This window comes from Filicampus tigris, chromosome 2 (genome assembly GCF_054856515.1).
Source record: "Filicampus tigris isolate MCC_2025a chromosome 2, RoL_Ftig_1.0, whole genome shotgun sequence".
NCBI lineage: Eukaryota > Metazoa > Chordata > Actinopteri > Syngnathiformes > Syngnathidae > Filicampus > Filicampus tigris.
In genome coordinates, this window is record NC_141218.1 from 19,645,409 (window position 1) to 19,668,129 (window position 22,721).

The 22,721-nt window shown below is 40.0% G+C and overlaps 1 protein-coding gene across 6 annotated transcripts in view; it reads left to right on the plus strand.

Annotated features, from left to right (window-relative positions):
- The window catches only part of enox2 (ecto-NOX disulfide-thiol exchanger 2), a 191,512-nt gene that overhangs the window by 164,757 nt on the left and 4,034 nt on the right, over positions 1-22,721 (plus strand). For all 6 annotated transcript variants that reach the window (XM_086017831.1, XM_086017830.1, XM_086017833.1 and 3 more), the window contains 7 exons: positions 173-279; positions 5,940-6,054; positions 10,412-10,599; positions 12,175-12,306; positions 18,344-18,400; positions 20,623-20,719; positions 22,089-22,174. In XM_086017831.1, the coding sequence (XP_085873957.1) occupies positions 173-279; positions 5,940-6,054; positions 10,412-10,599; positions 12,175-12,306; positions 18,344-18,400; positions 20,623-20,719; positions 22,089-22,174 (782 nt within the window). The remainder of the gene's footprint in view (positions 1-172; positions 280-5,939; positions 6,055-10,411; positions 10,600-12,174; positions 12,307-18,343; positions 18,401-20,622; positions 20,720-22,088; positions 22,175-22,721) is intronic.

Sequence of the window (22,721 nt, forward strand, 5' to 3'; positions counted from 1 at the left end):
CACTCACATGCACACACGCACACACAAAGAGAGTCAGTTCTTTTAGACCCCTATAGTTTGACTCCACTCTCTCGCTCCTCTGCTCCCTCCCACCTTGCCCTCTGTCTCTGTCTATCTCTCTGGATGGTCTCTGCTATCCTCCCCCCGACATCCTCTCTGCATCCCGCCGCAGTTGAGCAGATTCTGTCTGTATTCCAAGCCGCTTCCAAACAAAAGGCATGGGACCATTTCTCCAAAGCGCAGCGCAAGAACCTGGATGTGTGGCGCAAGCAAGCAGAGGTTGGTACTGTTTTTTTGTTTTTGTTTTTGTTTTTTGACATTTTTGAGATTTTTTTTTTACATTTTACTCGATTGTTGCGATTGCTGTTCGTTCTACACAGTATGGAAACGTTCCTTTTCAAACCAATTGATTGTTGAAGCACAACTCAGATCAGGCAGGTGAACATTAAAGACTCCGTGTGTGACAGTAAGTACTTGAATGAAGCCAGGAAATCCTGGAAAACGAGAGCTCCTTCATCACTTGCCTCCCATGTGAAGGGAACAAACTACAGGGTAATCCAGATATGAGGTAACTTTGTTCAAAACCTTTTTTAAAAAGCAACTTTTTTTTTTTTTTTTCAACTAATCATTGCAGTAGCAATAAATATGTAATTTATACCACCTCATCAACTCGATCGATTAGCGTGATGCTATGTAATTGTTTAACAATATTTTTTAATAATATTTTGATTGTGGTGCAGCCTGGACCGCTTAAGAACAAATCTGTTTGGTAAGTGTCTTGAACTAATGCAGTGGTACCATGACTTACAAATGACAAGTTTTGAAGTGGAACAAATTGAGCGATTAGGGTAGCGTAATGCCCTGGAATATGAGCAATATGAGCAATATGAGCAATATGACCACAGTTGCAGATGCACCTTAGGCCATTTATTGAAAGGAAAAGTCAAATACACAAAATCAAAATGAGAGCACTCGCACGGAGTTGCTGTAGGCCGCAACTGACGGCCATATGCAATCACGCAGACTACGGTAACCCAACCAAACGGACTCCAGCTCCTGACGTCACTCACTTGGCCGCGCCCTTAAAGGCGCACAACCAACACACGAATACTGTAGTATGTACAGCAGGGGTCACCAACTTGGGGCCTGTGGACACCGGGTAGCCCCCTCAAGAACCACATAAGTAGTCTACACACCTGTCCTCAATGTGGTTCACCAGTGATGTCACGTGGTGATTTCTTAGGAATGTTGTAGAAGGGATTGTTTGCAAATGTAAACATTAGCAGAGATTTATAGGAAAAAAAGTGTTGCATATTGTTGTTTCCCATTATTGCGATAAATCATTAACATGATCATTGTCTTCACATAAACGAATGTCATTCATTATAACTAATAACAGTAAGATTATTAAAGGTATTTTGAGAAACTTTGTAATTTCAGAAGTGTGTGTCCAACTGGTAGCGCTTCACATTCACCAGTACCCAAGAAATAACTCGCAGCTTCAAAAATGTTGGTGACTCCTGATGTACAGTAATTACACTTAATTAAACCAGTTAATTATTTGTTTTATTTTTTTTAGTTATTTTCTATTTTTTATGATGCTTATACAATTAGCAATTTTTTTTATTTTTTTTTAATTAAAAACAAAATCTATATTTTTGGGGGCCGCTGGAACGGCTTAATGACATTTCAAGTAATTTTAATGGGGAATATTGATTTAATAATAGGCGGGTAAATTGAGTTACAAGATTGTTAATGGAAAAATTCACAAGTCAATGTACCACTGTATCTGGTTTTAATTGGAATAAAATAAACATGTACACACATACATGTCCAAATTTCACAGAAAGGGCTTTTTAAAGGTAGGTGTTGAACACTGCCTGTAAAAAGCCGGATCTAACGTTACGGCTCTGTTGTGGCAACTTTTCTGTGTGAAAGAGGCTTTGTGACCAAGTGTGAGACTAATGGGTGATAAATGAGATGTGTTTCTATGCAAACACATGGTTTGCTTGCATGCGCACATGCTGTAAAGACCCTTCCTCTCGTATATACTGTACTTCTTCCATCTGACCATTGCCGCCTCTGGATGAGCAGTGCATCCGACTGGTCTGTGAAAACCATTTTGTTTTCATCGGGCCTCAGGGATTCGGGCATTCTTCCTTTTCAAACAGGCCCATTTAAAAAGGCTTTTACTCTCAGAAAGGTGAAGCATGACCGTCAATGCGAGCGGAAGAAAACACTGTGGGCAGATACGGCCTCATTCATGCAAAACTTAACCATGAAAAAGTACTCCATATTTCAGTGTGCTGCAAAATAGCATTTGTAGTCCTCTCGTTCGACCACTTGGCAGCAAATAGTGTAAATGTACAGAATTATATTGGGTTTATTGAGTGTGTGCTGAAGGAAAAGGCATTGAAAGTTGTCTATTATTTCAAAATTTTACTACGATTAAAAAGTGCACAAACATAGTGCACAAACATATTTTTAAGGCTTTTCTAGCACATCGGGTTCTTAACTATGCATTGTAATTTATAGCTCTGACGTTTCATAAAAAAAAGTTCTGCCTGTTGCTGAAACTACACTTAATTGATAAACATTTCTAAATATAACTATATTACACATTACTATTATTATTATTATTATTATGAAAACCTGACATGCTAAAGGAAAATACGAGGGAAGATCCGGAATCAGCGCAACAATTTAATCTAGAAACATTTACTTGCATCTCTTATTAGAAATGTAGTAAAAAAAATCTTGAGCAGTGCAATGAGACAGATTGTGGTCATGATTTTATGCATTCATTCAAAGGGTATTGTGTTTCTGCTGTGTGTGCCCTGGCCACCAGGGGGCAATATAATACATACATACTACAGGTACATGTAAATTTGATAATGAAACACAAAATATTGTCTGAACTGTAAACTACAGTAATATTAGTTGTGTTTCAGAGAGGATCAAGAATATATGCCTGTGAGTATTTTTGTCATGTCTGTCTGCATGTGTTACTACCGTTGGTGTTCAAAATTTAAATTGTTCAAAGGTTTATAACTAATGCAGTATTGGTGCTAGTTTCATTAGCGCTTCCATTAATCTAGGTGACTTTTGTAGGGCAAAGTTTTGTGCTTTGGTTCGATGCACATTGTGTATTTTTCTTTGTTACACGCAAGCAGCTACAGTAAGCCAATACTAAAATCCTGCCGCTCACACGAAGACTTACCGGCCATGTTCCTGACATCACCAACCCTGCCACGCCTCTCAAAGGCACACATAAAACACGACAGTTGTTGGTGGGACTCAGTGTCCAGTATTTATGATATATAAAACCAGTTTGAGAGTATTTTTCTGTTTGTTTTTAATCCCCAAAGAATTCTGATGCAATGTGTTATTGTTTTTGTGCAAATTGTTTTTTCCTTTATGCCACATGCGGTTCTGCCAGTGCTGCTTGTCACTTTTGCGGCCGATATTCCGTCACAGATAAAATAAAAGGCGAGAAAATGACAGGCTACTTCCTGCTAAGTAATGCATCGTTGGCGCTTTAGAAGCATTTAGCGGTGCCTGGGAGCCAAATAACTATTAAGGGACGGACGGGGGTGGCGTTTGACTGGATGAATACATTCTGTCAGGAACAGAGTGGCCGGACAAGGTGAGTCAGCCGATCGTCACACAGGCGGCCATCTTGTGTCTATTCTGTGGGGTTGACTGGCCTGGAGTTGAAGCATGGAAAGATGCACTCCATCCTCCCAGGCGCTGTCGAGACTACAGCTGCCTCCCTCCGCTAGCCTTTTTGTGTGCGTGTACACAGCAGATGGTTGTGTGTATCTGCAGGTGTTTGTGTGTGACCTCTGCCATCGGGCTCCGTCTGAAAAATGTCAGCTGACAGATGGCTCAAAGTTTATTTACTCTCAGGCACTTTGTTTTAAGCTCCCTTTGGCACTTTTGGGAGAAATATTTTATTCAGTCTGTTGGTTTTATGATGATGGCCGCGTTTGATTTCTATTATTAATACCTTACAGGATGCATGTTACAAAATAGATAACAGGAGTCATGTTTTTTTCTTCTGAGTTTTCGTCACAGAATGTTGTCAACAACCTTTGGTACAAAACATGGCATGCAGTCTTTATCGTCGCTGTGCCTTCAATGTTTCTGATTCCTGTTGTCCTTCATGAAAGTCGCCTCTATTCTGAAAATGAAAAGCCATTTGCAAACATCAGCTTTTACTTTGAAAAACAATGATCAACAATTTTGCCTATTTTATGAGGTTACAAACCAAACCAGTAACTGAATCATAATTCAAATTTTGGCAAAAAAAAATGTTAGTCAGTTTAATCTATTGTCCAAATAATTATTTGCAGCCGTAATATGAATGACCTGTAACTGACGTGTAGTTGAAACAGAAGCAAACCCATATATGTATACCAGCATTAATCAGCACCCTTCGCATTAATCAGTACCCAAAAAGTAGCTCAGTTTGAAAAATATTGGTGAGTACATTGCTACATTTGTGTGATATTTCTTAATTTGTTCATATGCTGTTGTTTGCACGCTTCCCTGAACAAATAAACCCAAAAGTCACTTTAGCACTATATTCACATTGTTAAAAGTCACCCCAAATATTTTTTTCCAGAATATGTTTTATGCAGGCCCACTAGTTGAAATATGCCATTCTGATTAATATTGCGTGTGTGTAATATAAGTTAAGCAGCAAAATGCACCCACTTTTAGCAATCTCAGGGGCTGGCCATTTTGTGACTTCTGTTGACTGAAGATGACATCACACACCCTCAGGGCTCAGATAATGACCAATCACGGATCACCTGATTTCTGAAACTGAGCCATGATTGGTCGTTATCTGAGCCCGTAACAACTTTGATGTCATCTTCAATCGACAGAAGTGACAAAATGGCCGCCCCCAGAGCTAGCTAAAAACAGGTGGATTTCTCATATTCCACAAACGCAGTATAAATCAGAATGCCGTGTTTAGACCTGTGGGCCTGCATAGAACATATTCTGGAAAAAAATATGTTTGGGTTGCCTTTTCTTTAAGGTTAAGACTTGTGTATTGTCATTGCTTTTCATTTACATGAATTATTGTCTTGTATTTTTATTGTGATCCATGAGAGAAACAATCGAGAGAGCGGATGTTTTTCTCTGTGTGGGGACTCCTTGAAGACAGCAGAGAAAATACGTGCTCTTGCCAGGGTTGATAGGAAAGACAAACAGCAGCACAAATACCAATAATTTTTGAGTTTCATTCTTGTTGTGCAGACGGGCATCTCTGAGGGCAGAGCACATTCCACTTCACAACAAAAGTAAAACTGGTTAAAGCTTCCCTTGTTCGTCACTTGAGAACAGGAAACAGGCCTCAAATGGGGAGGGGGGGCACAAGAGATTGTAAAAGTGTGTGAATTGTGTGTCAGATTGCAGGTGGCATGGATGCTTCTCGCCTCGTGTGCTAACGATTCCCCCTCAATCGAGGGCCGCTTATCGCCTTCGCCTGGCGCTCGCCACGTCCATCTTGTCATGTGACTGCCTTCTAATGGCAGCTTTCAGCAGGGGGGCATGGGGATCATGTCACCTTGTTTTTTTTCTTATTTGTGCATGTGTCCCCCACAGAGCAGCCTGAACATTTAGCATGCTTTATAAACATAGATGTTTTTTAGTTTGCATCTTTTTCTTTGACTGAAAACTTTCTTTGATCAGCCATAGAGAACATCAAGAAAGCCGATTGGTATCTCTGCCCTTTCCTGCGTTATAAATAAAACGAGTCGCCGCGGATGAAGTGATTTCTCTATGCCACAATAAACCTGCAAGCAGAGAAAAAAAAGCATGGGTTCTGAAAATACAAGTGAAATAGAGTACTCTTTCCTTTTGTCCCATTAACACCAGCACTGTGAAATCAAATCCTGACGCCGTCTCCCTGTTGTTCTGTCCTCCAGGAGATTCGGAACATGCACAACGAGCAGCTGATGGGCATCCGGCGCGAGGAAGAAATGGAGATGTCCGACGACGACATGGAGGAGGTGCCAGACAGCAAAGACTCTGAGGACCCGGGTACGCCTTTCATGAATTTTTTTCTGGATGAATGTGACAACATACAAAGTCTGAATGTCCAAATACTTTTGTCCATAAAGTAGAGGACAGTTCATAGTGGCTGTTGTTCTAATGCAATGATTCCCTAAATCAGTGGTACTCAACTTGCGGGTTGCGGGAAGCTTGTAAAAAAGTACATTTATTTGTATTCAGATGTTTTCAGAACAGGACTGAGGTGTACCAAGTTGCCACATAGAATGGCTAAGTGTCAGGAAATGTTGCTCGTGCTCTAGTCACCGCCTAGATAGACCAATCCGACGTTAGCCAACTGTGACCGACGCTTACCCCTGTGGCGTCGGGCAGACTGTCGGCACGTCACGCTGGAGGAATACACGCCACGAAAGACAGCGACGCTGACCATTAAAGTACCTTCTGCGCATGCGTCAGATGCAATACCTCTGCATACCATCGGCGGTGGTATTCATTATTCCTCATGAAAAAAACAACCGGAAAGCTATTGGCCGGGTGCGGAATATAAAAAACGTAAACAATGCATTCAGCTATATTTTTCGCTCACGGTGAACTCCCGCGCGAAGTAAACCCTCACGTTCTTGACACGGTAACGTGAAATACTTACATTGTCAACCCTCGCTCCTGTACTTGTAAGACGATTAAGGCAGCAAAGGCGTGCTCACTGTTTATCCGCATTTGTCACTTCCCGTTCGTGCGCTCCGAGCGCTGATTTGTTAGCTAACAGCCAATCAGAATGACCAAATGTCACGACTCACGACACTGATTCAACATGCTGAAACGCCCACCATACGCTTCCTGACGAGGTCCGATGTTACGACGGTGTTCGCTGCATCAATCAGACGGCGCAATCAGACGCCCCAACGCTCACCGACGTCGTATTGGTGTATCTAGGCCTTTAGAAAAAATCAACATCATCATCAACACTTTCAGACCTCCATCACCTTTCAGGCTTGCAGAAGACACGTTCAGAGTGTATGTGAATAGTGTGAGTGTAGCGTGTGAAGCAGTTCAAAGCTGCCAGCAGCTGTCAGCCCAGGATAGAACAAGGCGGCTGTTTGCTGAAGTAACAAAAATGGAACGGTGCCGCCTAACTTTAGCTCCCTCCTGGCCTCATAATGGTACTGATTTGCGTTGTTTGCTAACAGGACACCTTGGCTCATTAACATGGTCTATTTTACTATTCTTTATTATTATTATTATTAGTATTATTATTATTATTAATCTTGTTATTATTTCACAAACATCCTTCCTGTTTATTCTTCATTACATTTTCTATGGCACCCCTCTAGGCAGGAAACTCAATTAGCTGTGCCTTTCGCATGCTTGCACATTGTGAAATCAAATTTTGTGTCATGTTTTTATTAAAAAACAAATCCACACTAAATATTCTTCCTTGGAACTCTCAGTGTTGTCTTCTATGGCAGCCCGTTTGGGTAACAAACTAGTTTGGCCCGAATTAATCTGCTGGTTTTGGCCACATGGAACAATTTATTTAACACAATTATGTATGGCTGGTTGTTGCCGTCTTTTATTCAATACAATGATTTTTTTTTTTTTAGTTCGCCCCAACCTTCTTGTTTTATTTTCTGTGGCAACCCATCTAAGCAGAAGAATATTTGGTCCAGAGTTAAATGCATTCTCTGCTGTTTGCTGCAACAATATCTCTCTTAAGATCTAAAGAAACTCACTCTTAATATTTCTGTGGCAGCCAGTCTAGGCAGCAAAGCAGCCTGAAAACATTGCATCCCCTTCCTGTCACATTTTAGGGACGTTGTAGTTATTATTATCATTTGAAAATATTCCCCCAAACTTCTTTGTATTTACTGTCAGTTTATATTTTATGGCAGCTCATCTAGGCAGCAGACACTGTGCCCTCTGCTGTTTGCTGACACATCGTTAACGACCGCCTACTTTATAACGGTCCTAATTTCTGCTGTTTGCTAATTTGCTAATCAATTTAGAGGTGTATGCAAATGAAGCCGTCGACCTTTTGCCACCCTTCTCGTCGGTCATTGCGGTACCAAGGGCGCGCTCTCAAATGTCTGGTCTTTTCTGCGGGTGCCGGGGCCTGACCATTTAAACTTCCGCCATTTCTCTTGACCTTTTAAACACGCCATCCAGCCCCACGACGACCCCACCGCCGCTTTCCATAAGCTGCGTCGGACTCCGGAATAGAAAAGCGCAAGATCCGTCCACGTGTGCATGTAGCGCGAACCCTATCATGGACGCCTGCGGGTCGATAGCGCCGCCTGTTAAATAACAAACGTACCGAATCTGTCCAAGTGTTTGACACGTTTCAAATCAATACTTCTCACCTCCAAACCTGCCAGAAGACTATAATCATGCCGAGCGAGTGTTCATGAATGGTCCTCGATGCAACACTCATAAATACACCAACCAAACGTAGCACTCTCACTCACAGGATGGCTCTTATCTCCTCTCGGCGTGTTGCACTTTCCCGAAGAGCTTTTCCCTCCCCGTCTTCCAATTGACTTCCCCGGAGGGCGAGCGTACAATAACCCATCCTTTGGCTCTGCTCGATAGGCCGGGTCATATGTCCAGTGGAGATCTGGTGGACAAAACGCTGTGGGATTATCCCTTCGTTTCAGTAGTCGCTAATCTGCTGTTGATCACGGGTTGCGAGGAATATTGAATCAAAGGTGCCTGGGATAGGCTCCAGCTCACGATGAGCGATTTAGCAAAGGAATTAATCGATGGATGGATTTTGCATTATTGTTGTTTGAAGCGTTTCGCAGATCTTAGCTGGAGGCATGGTCACTCCGGAAAAATGATCAAATCCGTTTTTTCACACACTTTATTTTACTTTACAGCCATATTCATAAATAACGTAAAAATGAAATACTGGCTGCTTTGTTAAAACTGAAATGTGTAATTGCCAAATTAAAATAAATACACCCATGGACCGTTGCAGTATTTATAGTTATAAAATCCCCCAGAAATGTGCTTCCTGTTTCTTCTCAATTTCCTTTTCTACGGCAACAAGTAGCAAACAAGTTGGGACGGAATTAAATGCACTCTCTGTTGGTGGCTGCCACATTTTTAATTCAATGAAAACTTTGTTCCTGAACTCTCTCTTAATAATTCTGTGGCAGCCTGTCTAAGCAGCAAACTAGTTAAGCATAAATGAATCGCCCCCTCGACTGGTGGTTGCCACATTAAATAATGTATTGAATACAATGAATACAATTGTTTTTCTCCCAGTTATCCACAAACTTTGCTCCCTTTCTGCTTATTATTTGTTTTAATTTCTATGGCAACCCGTCTAGGGAAGCAGACGATTTGGGCCTTGCACTTTCTGGCAGTGGCAGCCTCATTGTTAAATCGATGCAAACTTTGCTCTCTTCCTTTTATCTCTCTTAAGATTTCTGTGGCAGCCTCTCTAAGCACCAAACAGAGCCGAGCCTGAAAATCTTGCACCCCCTGCTAGTTTCTTGTTATATATTTTATGCCAGTAATTCTCAAAGTGTGGTACTTGTACCACCGCTCTGGTGCTCGGGCTCACTCTTGAAATTGAAACTTGGCAAAAATTTGAAAGAATCACTGCCCATGTACAGTTAATTGTATTTACATTTTTAATAGTAAAATTTTGCTATATTTAGCCACAGTGTTAATGTTGAATCCGTGCATAATGTTACAGTTACTTGCAATGATATTCTTCGACCTCCTTTGCCACTGGATTTAAATGTTGGATCTTGAAATGCTCAGTATTTTTTTTGGGTGGCACTTGGTTGAAAAAGGTTTGAGGACCACTGTATTATGCAATGGCATATTTTATATTTAGTTAAAAATAGTTCCACAAATTTTGCTCTCTTGTTTACGCGCTGTTATGTTTCTATGGCAGCACATCTAGGCAGAAAACTTGACTGGCTGTGCCTTTTGCCAAATGGTTAAAGCAATTATACTTTAAGCCTTTGGGACAACATAACTATAGTGAAAGGATGCCCATCATTCTTGTGAAAGTTCAGTTTCTCACTTTTGATGATGATGGTGGTGAGCCACATCCGCCCATCTGTCACCTATGAAGCCCTTTGCATATGAGCTTTTTTCCTTGTCTGGGGTTTAATTTCAAGCCTTTTGATTATACCCCAGGAAGTGATGAGATCTCATGGCTATTATTTTCTTTCCTACTTTTTCTTTTACCAGCAGACAGCTCTCAGGCAGGCATGTCTCAATCCATCCTAAATGATAGCATGCTTCCCACAGGTGCTTGACATTCTTGAAAATGTTCGAATCGTAACATTTTGTTCGCAACGTTTTAAAATCTCTTCAATGTGACCGTATGACCACTCGTCATCGTACCGCCTTCCCGTTGACGTGTGCGCAGGCGTGTTGCAAGCCGAGGCCTTGAAGGAGGAGAACGACTCGCTGCGCTGTCAGCTGGACGCCTATCGGAACGAGGTAGAGCTGCTCAAGCAAGAGCAGGGCAAGAACCAGCCAATCAGGAGCGAGGAGGACAGCACGCACACTCAGCAGCTCAGCTTTCTCCAGCAGGCGCTGCAAGGCATGCAGAAGGTAACAGCCCGAGGACATGCAAATTCAAACACAGAACCTCTTACCTGTGAGGCAGATGTGCTAACCACTACAGCACGTTGCTGAAGGAATTATCCGCTATATTAGGAAACTCTAATCAAGTAAAACTAGTCAATTGAAGACGCCTGCGGACATGTAACGGAGAGGGAACTTGAAGGGATTGGGGTATCCATACCGTCACCTGGTGGCAATTTAGTGGTTTGCCATGTCTCATATCGTCGCCGTCATGTGAAAAACACTTATCTCCATTTTTTTTTTCATTTTCTCATTTTTAAGATAAGTGTTTTTCACAGGACAGCGATGATATGCACTTTGCACAAAAGCACGTTAACATGTATGAAACCTAGCACTGTAGCACTTTACAAATCATACTGATACTCTGTCATATATATTTATGACTGTCCATTATTGTATTCTTTTTCTTCTCCGAAATCATGATGTATTTTAAACTTGATGTTATGATGTTATAACATCAACCTGCCACAGGGACAACAGATGCAAATTAGCCATTGGCTATAATCTGTCAAATGTTTCGGGAAACTGTTTAACTAATATGCACTGTCCCTGTATACTTTAAAAAAAATACAAATACAAATATGCATGCAGTAGGGCCTTGAGATATGGCTTTAATTCGTTCCAGGACCACGCTTGTAAGTCAGGACGCTTATTACTGTCAAGTATACCATAAACAATTGTTGCTGTGTTTAGCTTGACTTCTTCTTGGCAGTGTACACGGAAATAAGCGGGTACCCGAGGCAGAAAAAAAAAATGCCTCATATTTTTTTTAATCGAGGTACCGGAATTCTCGAGGATTTTTTGATATATGAATAATTTTGTGCTTGATTGTAAATATGAGAGAGGGATGCCGTACAAAATAAAGGATGCACACAATAGTTGAAATACTGATTAATACGTGCGACTATTTTTTTCAGCCACATTGTTTTTGATGGTAGTATGATACCGTCAAAAGAACATTGCCATTCATTTTCTAAAGCCCTAATCTTAATTTTGAAAGTCTGTTTATCATCTTTCGTCTCGCATCGCATGGCTCTTTTCTCTCTCAGTGTGTTATGCTTAAAGAGCAGACGCTCCATTCATGTCCTGCTGTTCATGTCCGCGTGCAGAGTAATTACCTTTTATATTGAGCAGGTGAATGGATTAAATGAATTGGAAGGCTGTAAATTGGTCTCCCTCACCGGGGCGTCCGCGCATCGCCCATCCGCATCTCGCACGCGTTCCTCCCGCTGAATTAGCGAGAGTGCAAAAGCACTCGCCAAGACCCCCCACCACCCTACTCTTGTCTCGGGAAACATCACTTCACCACAGGATGCCCTCCTTTTTGCGATGATCAGAATATTTGTTAGCGATGGAAGAGAAATTATTCCTTTTTTAATTTGTTTGCAGTTTGCAGTGCTGCTGTTCTTCAGAGCAGAATCCTGTTGCTTTTCCATCGTCACACTTTGGTCTTACTGCAGTTTCAAACCCTTAAATATTGAGCAAGCAAATGACATGCACCCCGTCCCACAATAAGCGTCGTCGTGGTTCTTCTCGTCACAGCAACTCCTGAAGATACGTGAGGAGCTGAAGCAGCGGGAGTGCGAGTTGGAGAAGAGTCTGGAGGACAAACAGCAACTCAAGAATCAAGTTCACACCCTGAAGGAAGGACTGCAAAACTTGCAGAAGACACAGGTAACACACGCACAATCACACGGTCCACTTTCAAAATAATACAAAAAGTCCCTTTGAGGGCAATTATAATCGAAATTAGCCGTAGCCATCACCCTACTGTATATCCTTTACTAACTGTACAGGCAAGGATTAAGTGAGTAACATTTGAATATTATTTGCTGTCACAAAAATATGAGTCAAAGTGAACCAATAGATTTTCATCACTCACACAGCAATTTGCATTGTTGTCAAATTTTTCCCAATTTAAAACCGTTTCCTGGTGCTTTGATAACAAATGTGAGAGCTTAGGTGAAAATTCCACAAGGATCTAGAATTAGAATAAACTTTACACACCTCATATCTTGTCTGGCTGAAATAAGCAAATTTTAAGGGGCCAGCGGCGTTTCATGCAAATGAGCGATTGCGTAGCCCGAACCATATACTGCTGGGCCAATGGCAAGCAACCACAAAGACAATAAAAGCACTCATGTAAGCAGCACACATGGCACATAGACACATCCCTAAACGCAAATACCAATCTGCCACCTCCACGTCATCAAATTCGCCAAGCAACCAAACAGGGACATAGCCTGACTCCCCCTAAAAAATACATACCATATATAATACATACCATATCAATACTTCAAACCGTAAATATTCCACAACCAAATACACAAAAAAGTTGAATAATATCCTTAGATTTCAAACAAAAAAAATTGTATCGGAAGGGCATGTACGTTCCCTCAATCTGTAAAAATAACAGTTGTCAGGCATTGTTTGTTAGCTTCAGCTTTTTACCATGCATTCAGCAAGCAAAAACATAACTTCGGTGAACAAGCCAGGCTTAGCTCCTCCTCGACATTCAAAGTTTTTAAGTCTATCAGTCGACATCACTTCAACATACTTCCTTGACACCATTTGCAACTTTCCTAGTAGCCCGGGCTCTTGTGCCATCTTAGGGCGTTAGAGAACGAGTAGAAAAAATGTGACTGGCTGAGTATAGGGTCCTCAGGAAAAACACTTGAAAATGTGAATTTGTGAATAGCAAACAGCTAATAGGCAGAGATTCCCTCTATCTACTGTTTCTCAGAAGCTAACGCTGTTAGCTCGCACTCATTGGGTATCCAAAACCCCAAGCAGATATGCTTATCGTTTGGCTTTGGCGTGATAGCAGCAGGGGAACAGCACACATGGGTGATGTGGCAGTTTCTGTAGATAGGGCCTGTCCATTGGAACGTTTCAGACAGCGTAGTGCAGCGGCCAGAGCTCGAAATTGCCTCTGGTTCTTGTGGGCCACTCACTGAAACCTTTCCAAAAATGCACAGATCAAAAAAATACTGTGGTGCCTTGACTTACGAGTGTCCCAATTTGTGATTTTTCTTTCAGTTACCAGCTGTTGTGTGATCAATTTTTTGATGACCCCCACCCCCCCCCCCAAAAACAGAGCAGTTACAGGGACAATGTGTAGAATGTTTTTATTTTTCATTGATCATTCAGTATACAAACCCACTATTCATTTTCACTAAACATTCTGAGACACTATATAAATAAATACCACTATACTGTATGTATATATATATATATATATATATATATATATATATATATATATATATATATATATATATATATATGTATATATATATATATGTGTGTGTGTGTATATATATATATATATATATATGTGTGTGTGTGTGTGTATATATGTATATATATATATGTAGATGTATATATATGTATGTATATATGTATATGTATATATTTATATATATATATATATATATATATATATATATATATATATATATATATATATATATATATATATGTATATACTGTATATAGCACAATACTACATTGTGATGTCCGTTTCTGTTCAATTAATTGTTCAGCTCTAGCAACACCTCATGTGGATTAATAGCATTTCAAAGGGAAAAATATGATACGTGACTAAAATGATTCAATAAACCTGTAAGTCAAGTTACCACTGTATTTACACGGTTGTGTTCAAGACGCAGTCCAGGGACTCAACTATTTGTATACAATTAATTTGCCATGATAAGTCCCATTTAAGGAATATTTTCCTCCAAAACGTCCAACTTGTTAATAAAAGGACAGCGTGGGCTCCTTTCGCATCGCAGGAACTAGCTGGCTCATTTGAATAAACTCATACAGGCGCCATCAGACATCCCCAAAAATGTCTTTTTATTTTGGCTTCATTTCCAGTGCTGCACGACTGAAGCAAGCACAGCGAGCACGCCGATTTGCCGCTTGAGTCTTCTAATGTTCTTGTTTCCCTCCCAATGAGCTCCACTTGTGCTTTTTTTCTTTCTCAAAGACGCTCGAAAATGGACAGTCATTTTCCTGCACTTTGCTACCAAATGAGCCGATTCATTTGCCCACATCGCATCTTCTCACATGTAGCTTGCATAACCAAGCAAATGTTCCATATTGGAAATGATTATTATACCTTATTGGAGGGTTGTTTTCTTTGCCTTGGTATGGTGGTTCTTTGCCTTGGTATGGTGGGTTGCTACATTTGCAGAGGATGGTCTATTTCATGTTAGAATTTATGGACCAAAAAACAAACAAAAAACAATTACGTTGTACAGAATTGTACCGATACAGTTGGGATATATAACAAGGGTTATTATGTTTGGTCATGTTTTTGTGCAAATTTTAATGAGATTATGATTTTGTTATTTCCACTTAATAATGACCGACCAACTGGTTTTCGTTTTTAGGTAATCAAGGTTTAATACTTAAATTTAGCATTCTATTTTCCTCTCTAAAAACAATAGTGAGATTTTACACACATTTCTCCCCATTTTTTAGTCTGAGACCAAGTGACATAACTCCAGCAGCGATTTTGCTGGCTAATACAACACATTTGAGTAAGCCTGTTTTGTATCAAGAGTAGCCGCAACTGTGTCAGGCTATCAGCATCAAAAAGCGCAGTCATTTACGATTGTTAAACTAGCTTTGATCTGATGGCTCTCGCTGTCTTGCTTGCTTAGCTTAGCTTAGCTATCTGTTAGCCGCTAACGCTGGACCTGTCGATAAATGCTGGCAACAGGCGCCATACAGTACAGTGTCAGCATAAATAAATCGCTTAAACATTATTTCAGGACGTCATTGTGTTGTCGATAGTGGATGAGTCAAGTCAGCCGTTATGGGCGACATGCTGCCGGGAGCAATTTTGAAAGTAAAAGCGGACCAAGGCATTGATATCCATATATTATTTGGTATGGTAAGGTTTATTTTGAAGTTAAGATAAGATAAGATAAGATAAGTTGCCCTTCATACCGCGTTGGTGGCGTGTTACTGTAATTCATACCATGAACTATTGTTGCTGCGGTTAGCTTGGCTTCTTCTTTCTGACAGTGTACACGTAGCCGGTACTCGAGACAGAAAGAATGCCTCAAGCATTTTTTTTTTTTACCGTGGTATCCGAATTACTCGAGGACCCTTTTTAGCCCTAGTAAGTGTTATTGTTTTGAAGTTAAGTTTAAATGTATGTTTATAATGTATGTAAGTAATCTTTTTATTTATTTATTTTTTTTTATGATCTCGTTCTCTTGTGGATTTTCACCATTTTTTGTGGGTGGGCTTGAAATTTAGGCCTATCCCTAATAAACCGGGGTTCACTGTTCGTCAATGGTCAGATATGTGAATCAACCTTGAATTGTAGCATAATGAAGATCATTAACTGTGTAAATAGACTCCTAATGTTCAAAGTTTCCTTCTTCATTGTCATCATTATTCAACCATTCATCCCAGGATCACCTTTGTTACTCGAGTGTCCGCCCTTGAGACGTTTCCCATCCAAAGGGCTTGATATCGATCAGCGACGGCCTGCATCGTTGCGAGAGGATGACACTCAATATTTTGTCCATCAACTCGAGTTTCAGGTGTTGCCGGCTCATATTCACAGTGATGCCCTCACTAATGCATGTGAGAGGAATGGCCCTCGTTAAAAGCGGGCCCAAGGACGGATATTATTGCAGTCCATGTTTGGAACCATATGGCCACTTACGGGTAGATTTGAGTATGTCTCCTCCTTCCGTCGCTTCAAGCCCTGGGACAAAGTTGTCAATACTGCATTAACACCAATGGGATTTATAATACATACATTCCCCCCTCCCGGAGCACGCTGGGAAATATGCTAATTAAATTCCAGCGTTGGGGCAAACATGAATCGCGAGAGGCACCCTCATTATTGGGAGACAGAAAAATCCATTTCTGGGTGTGCATTTCCCTCAAGATTAGCTACACTTGTTGGGTTATTTGTCATGTTGACGAGATCTTTTCCAACCATCGACAGATCCCAACTCCCTTGCGATTCCCGCCACTAACCTCGGAGTTAGCATGCGTTAGCGGGTTTGGCAGCACACTGCTGACTCTCAGCTTCATCGTTTAACCAAATGAGATGTATTATTGTCAATATCAGAGTTGGGCATTCCATCTATGTGACAGACCGGTCTGTCTATCCGTCATTGATGGATGCCTGTTTTGCTGACGGTCACAAATTCTAAAATAGATGGATTAAGCATAGACGGGAACCGCTTCATTTAGTCCACCATTCGTCTGCAGTCCGTCGTTAGTGTATTTTTCGAGGCGAGGCTTCGATGGCAGCGGCGAGGAAAATAGTGACTTGTTGTTGCTTGGGGAACATATTTGAGTGAGGGACCAGGCTGTGACCAGGCTTCCAAAGCGAGTGAGTCACTATTTCTGTTCAAATAGCATACAGTGTGTGGGTGTGGGGGGGTGTGGGTGTGTGTGTGTGTCTGTGTGTGTGTGTGTGTTGGCTACGTGGTACCCACGTTGCAGACGGATGACGAATAACGGACGCTCAATTTTTCGTAAAATGCCCAGCTCTGATAAATATTAATATCCTTCAGTTAATCGGTTATCTAGCTAGCTGGCTAATTTGTCTGTTCATTAGCGATTTGGTTTGTCAGCTAGCAAGTTGTTTTCTTATCTAGATTGCTAATTAGTTTGTTAGTACATGGTACTTTTGCAACTTTTAGCCTTTGTACTTAGTTAGTATTTTAGTTGGTTAGTTATTTTGTTATTTACCTAGTTAGTCAACAAACTTTGTTAGCTTATTAGAGTAATAGTTTGCTTTTTTAGCTTGTTAGCCAGTTAGTTGTTCACTACCTACACTCATTTTTTAGCTTGTTTTTTTGTGTTGTTAGTTAACAGTTTAGTTAATTAGTTAGCCTGCTTGTTCGTTAGTGTGCGTTAGTTAACGATTTGGTTAATTATGCAGTCAGTTATCTGACTGGTTTGTTAGTTAGCTAAGTCCGTTTTTTAGCTTGACATTTGGTTTATTTTGTTAGTTGACTAGTTTGTCTAGTTAGATAGCTAGCTAGTGTGGGATGGGAGTAGTGAAATTACTCAGAAAATGTTTTACGGTACTATAAACCATAGCTAGTTAGTTAGGGAGCTATTTTGTTAGTTTGTTCATTTGTTAGTTTGTTGGGCAGTGATGGTACCTACGTAAGGTAGAAAATAGTTATAGAAAATGATGCGATTCTTCACAATATTGTTAATTTCTTCACCCTGAAGTTACTAGCTAGTTAGTTGAGTAGCAGGATTACTCAAAAAGAATTTTCTGAGCGGAAGTGACTGAGAAAAACTGGATTATGAACATGTAGTGACTGTTAATTATTACTTTCTTTAATTTCCACATTAAATAATAAATGAATTTCAATGATAAAATGCAGTCCTGTGTGTCCATGATATCAATGATGCAAACAATTCTGACTCATATAGTGATGTGAATGCATCAGTCCACCCCAGCAGTCACCAGAATAATTAACAGAATAACTACCAATTATTTAACCCTACCTATCAAACTAAAAGCAACAATAACACCTACCTTATCTATAATTACAGCATCAGGGGAAAAGCTGCGTCAACGAAAGAGAACCACTAACCCCTCCAATAAAGTTGAATGCTTTCCTCCCAACTCGTTTTACAACCTTGGAAATACTCAGGGCTCTATTAGAAGTGCACGTCCAGCTCCTCATGTGTGTTTCACTATGTGTTGCAGCATGAAGGATCCAAACAAGATGACACAGGCGGCGACGAGGCTGCTAATCAAACCCATGTAAGTGGCAGCCTTCTTCCCTTTGCTTCCCTTGGCCTTCCTTTCAGCATTGGTCACCCAATATAGTTTCACACGTGTGTGTGTGTGTGGGGGGGGATTACGGTTTGGGGGCAGAGGGGTGGCTTCAAGACGACATGCTCACCACTCGGCAGTGTTTGTAAAGCGCGCAATATTACGTTGGACGCCAAACACAAACATTATTCCTTGTCTTTTTTGCCACCTGTCACAGCTCCCAAACACAGTTTGATGATTCTTCTTCCAAGTTTACTTTCTGCGTGTGTTTGTTTGTGTGTCGCTCCAGGCAAAGTGCCTTCCTCGCCTCATTCCACCCATTCTTCCCTCCACATATGATGTTTCCCCCACTTATCCACATGCTGATTGTCTCTTTGTTGTCTGCATCAATTTGATTTTCTCCACGCCTGCTGGTTACTTATTTACCTTCTAAGCTAATATGATGTAAAATGAGACATACTGTGTGTTTATTTCACAATTTCAACCCATTCCCAGGCATCTCAATAACACTTGTAACATGTTCTGGTCAAAATAGCCCAAGGATTAGGAATGAAATTACACTTGACATCAAGGGTGGGCAAAGTGTGACCTCCGGGTCACATATGTCCTGTTCCACTCTTTTTGACATTATAAAGAGTCCTGTAATATGTGTTGCATTCATTTTAAAATCGTTATTTTCCCACTAAATTGTTACTTAAAATGTATTCATTCATGTATATGCACATGCATTCATGTATTCAATCGTTTATTTATTGCTTTAAAAGGTTAATTAATCCAATAATTGTATCAGTTATAAGTAAAACAATTTTAAAAATGAATGTGGATCATTATTTTGTTGCCATAAATGTTGACATATTTTACATGTATTCATTTTGTATTTATTATTAATGTATCTGATTAACATGTAGTTAACACACAATTTGTATTTATTGTATTAAATAATTATGTAACAAATTATAATTACACTAAATATATATGCTACTGTAGGAGCATGTGTATTAATTCTTGCACAACTGTCCATCTATCTTAAGTTAATAATAATGAATATTTGAATTATTTTCTTTGCTGTTTTTGGCCCTCTTCCTCCTCCTCCTCCTCAGGCTATCCTGCTGATTCAAGATTTAAGACAGCTGATTGGGCTGGTGTGGTTTTTTGTTTTTTTTTTGTGGTGAAGGAGTGAGGAGCGAGACAGTTTGTCAACCACTAAACACTGGATCACAAGTCTAGATGATCAATAGCTAAATAAGTTATTTGCTTCTTTGTTTTGAAGTCAACCAAGGAGATGTCTTGTAAATAGAAAGCCTTTGTTGAATGTGAAAATATCCCCTCGCGCGGGTGTTTATTATTTATTGAGTCGCAAACATCCTCCTTGAATGTGCCCTGCGACTGGCTGGCGACCAGTTCGGGGTGTCGTCTGCCTTCGCCCATTGACGGCTGGGATAGGCTCCAGCAACTCCCCGCGACCCTGTATAGGATAAGCGCTTTGGAAGATGACATGACATGACATCCTCCTTGAAAGCTACTCTGACGTTTTGCTTTTTGTGTTTTTTGACTTTTTTTTTTTTACGCAAGAGTATAGCTGTAACATATACAATAAACGCTAATTAGGACTCTTAAGATAAGGTACCATTAATGATTATTTTATGTTTAGAATAAGCTTATGCATTTTACTTGTGTTCCTTTTTATTAATTTATTTCCTTGAATAATTGGTTAGTTGATATATTGTAAATAGCAAATTAAAGCAATTAGATTAACAACTTTACAATTTGGTATTTTTTATTACTGTAGTTTATTTTTAATTATAATTATTATAGATTTTTTTTATTATAATACTTTATTTGATTACAAAATAAACATATATTTTACAAAGTCATTACATGTTTACACATTTAACTTTTCAAAACATATACCAAATTTACTAATGACCCAGACTATCGTAGTAGTTTGGAGGAAAGAGACCACTCGTGGAGGCCACACTACATGCTCTGTATCCCTCTTTTGCATGTGGGAGTATGGGTGGTGGTACTATGCAAATTACTCCCACTGTTATGTCACAATTAGACAAAATTCACAATTGCTCAATCACTGGCTTTCTAATAGGTAGCTCACGAAAAATTGTCTTGGTTGTTGAATTCTACTAGTATTTGTTGTTTTGGAATATATGCCTTTCAAATGTGTATTTGTGTATACTGTATGTGTGTGTGCGCAGGAAAGTACACCATTGTCCTGCAGCCAGGAAAGGGAAGGTCCTACAGAGAGGAGGTCACCAAGCCCCGTCAACTCAGAGAGAGAAGCCGTGCTCGTCGGTAAGACCCAACGGACAGTTTATTTTGCAGTTACCGGTATACCCTCAGAGGGTCATGTTCGGCCCAAGATTATTTTCGTCAACAAAAACTAAGGAAATAACCAAAACTAAAATTTAAATAGTTTTCATTAACGAAGTAAAATCAAAATGCTCTAAATAAGATGAAAACTAAATGAAACTACATTTTACATTTACAAAACAAATAGATTATAGCGAAAATGTCATTCGTTTTCATCTTTGGCAATTCATTTAATACATTGGGTTGGTTTGAAATGTGATTTTAAATGTGTTTATTTCGGTATTAGCCGTATTATCTTCTGGGAGTGGAAGTTGTGTTAATGTGTGTCGCACTAACGCAACGTCATCTAGCACCGGCCAATAAAAAAGTGCCAATGGATGACATCGCTTCTTGGCGATGAGTTTGTGTGTTTGACTTTTGGCTTGAATGTTTCCCCTTGTTTTTTCCACTCCAAAACTACAATAACCCTAGTTAAGCCCCATAAGATTTTGCTGTACAGTGGAACCCTTTGAAAGCGTTACAATTTGAACGTGGGAAAAATCTACTTCAAGTGTGTTCTGCTTTTTATTTGGCTTTTTATAACTGCCAACATAGAATGGTACCATTGATAGCATATAGTAAAACTGAACATTTTAACTAAGATGAAATGAAAAAATATTTATTACCTGATATCACAAAGAATAAATCAAGTAGAACACATGTACATGTTAACATTTTTTTCAATGGAATTAAATATATTTATGGGCTTTTTGTTTTTTCAATGTTTTGAAATGACGTATCAAAGTCATATTTTGTGCATCTACATCCACTGAGTAATGTGCTGGAACGATTTACAAAACTTTCTTTGAAGTGCTTGAATTGGACCTTGGCGCAAACGAGCGAAGCAGATTTGCAGCTGTAATTCACATTCATTCATTCTTTCTTTTTTTTTTTATTTTAAATGTGTCACTGAAAGCACGGAGAATTCTCCATGTCTTCGTCCTTTTTGTTTGGTGTTCATCCACCTACTTGCTACAAGGGACGTAATGTTGTTTTGCTCACCAAAAAGCCTCAAGCGGTGGCGGCCTTGGTATCCGCCATCACGACAGGTCTCTTGATGCTCCACAGGAGGTCGGTAGGAGCGGAGCGGGTGTATTACAGCTCCCCGGGGGCCCCGTGTGTGAGCACAAAGCAGATGGTTACTTTCACTTGGGGGAGAGGTTGTCTTTGACGAGGTCTTGGCGACAAAGCCGTCGTTAAACACTCGTCCTAATCCTGTTTTCAGGACAAGGGGGGAGAAGAGGTGGTGCCGCCATTGTCCTATTTTTACATTTTGAATATTAACATGCAAGTTGTTTGTGGCCTCCCTCAGGGATCATCTCCACGTTCCTACATGTGCATCCCTTTGGAGCCAGCATCGAATACATCTGCTCCTACCTGCAGCGCCTCGACGCCAAGGTACTTCCACGTCATCCAGATGCAATGCTAGCATGCTAACAGTCAGGATGCTGACATAAAGTAAAAGAGCGCCACATGAGTATAGAATGTGCTAATGTTTTCCCATTCATTTCAAAATGTGCTCATGAAAATGGGGAATTCTGCGGAAGAATAAAAAAAAAAGGAGGAATTGTTGGACTGTAAGTGTGAGGTGTTCCGAGCAGTTTGATCCTCTCATGTAGCTAAAAAAGTAACCAAACTGTGAGTAGCAGTTAATTAAAAGAATACATCTGACATTATCAGTTCAAAATGAGTGTCATCCTTACACCGAGCACATAATTATATTTTACTATTTATTGGTTGGGCAGTAATGAACAGAACATTTAATTAATGCCATGAATCTGTTCCAGCCTCACCCACCTAAAGTTTTTTTTTAAGTGAGGAAAATAGCACTCTATAATATTGTGCTTTATAAAATATAAAAATAGATATACTCATAACATGATTAAATAGAATGTAAAGAGTTGAACAGGTTATGAATCATAAATGATTAATTGTGTATGTTTTG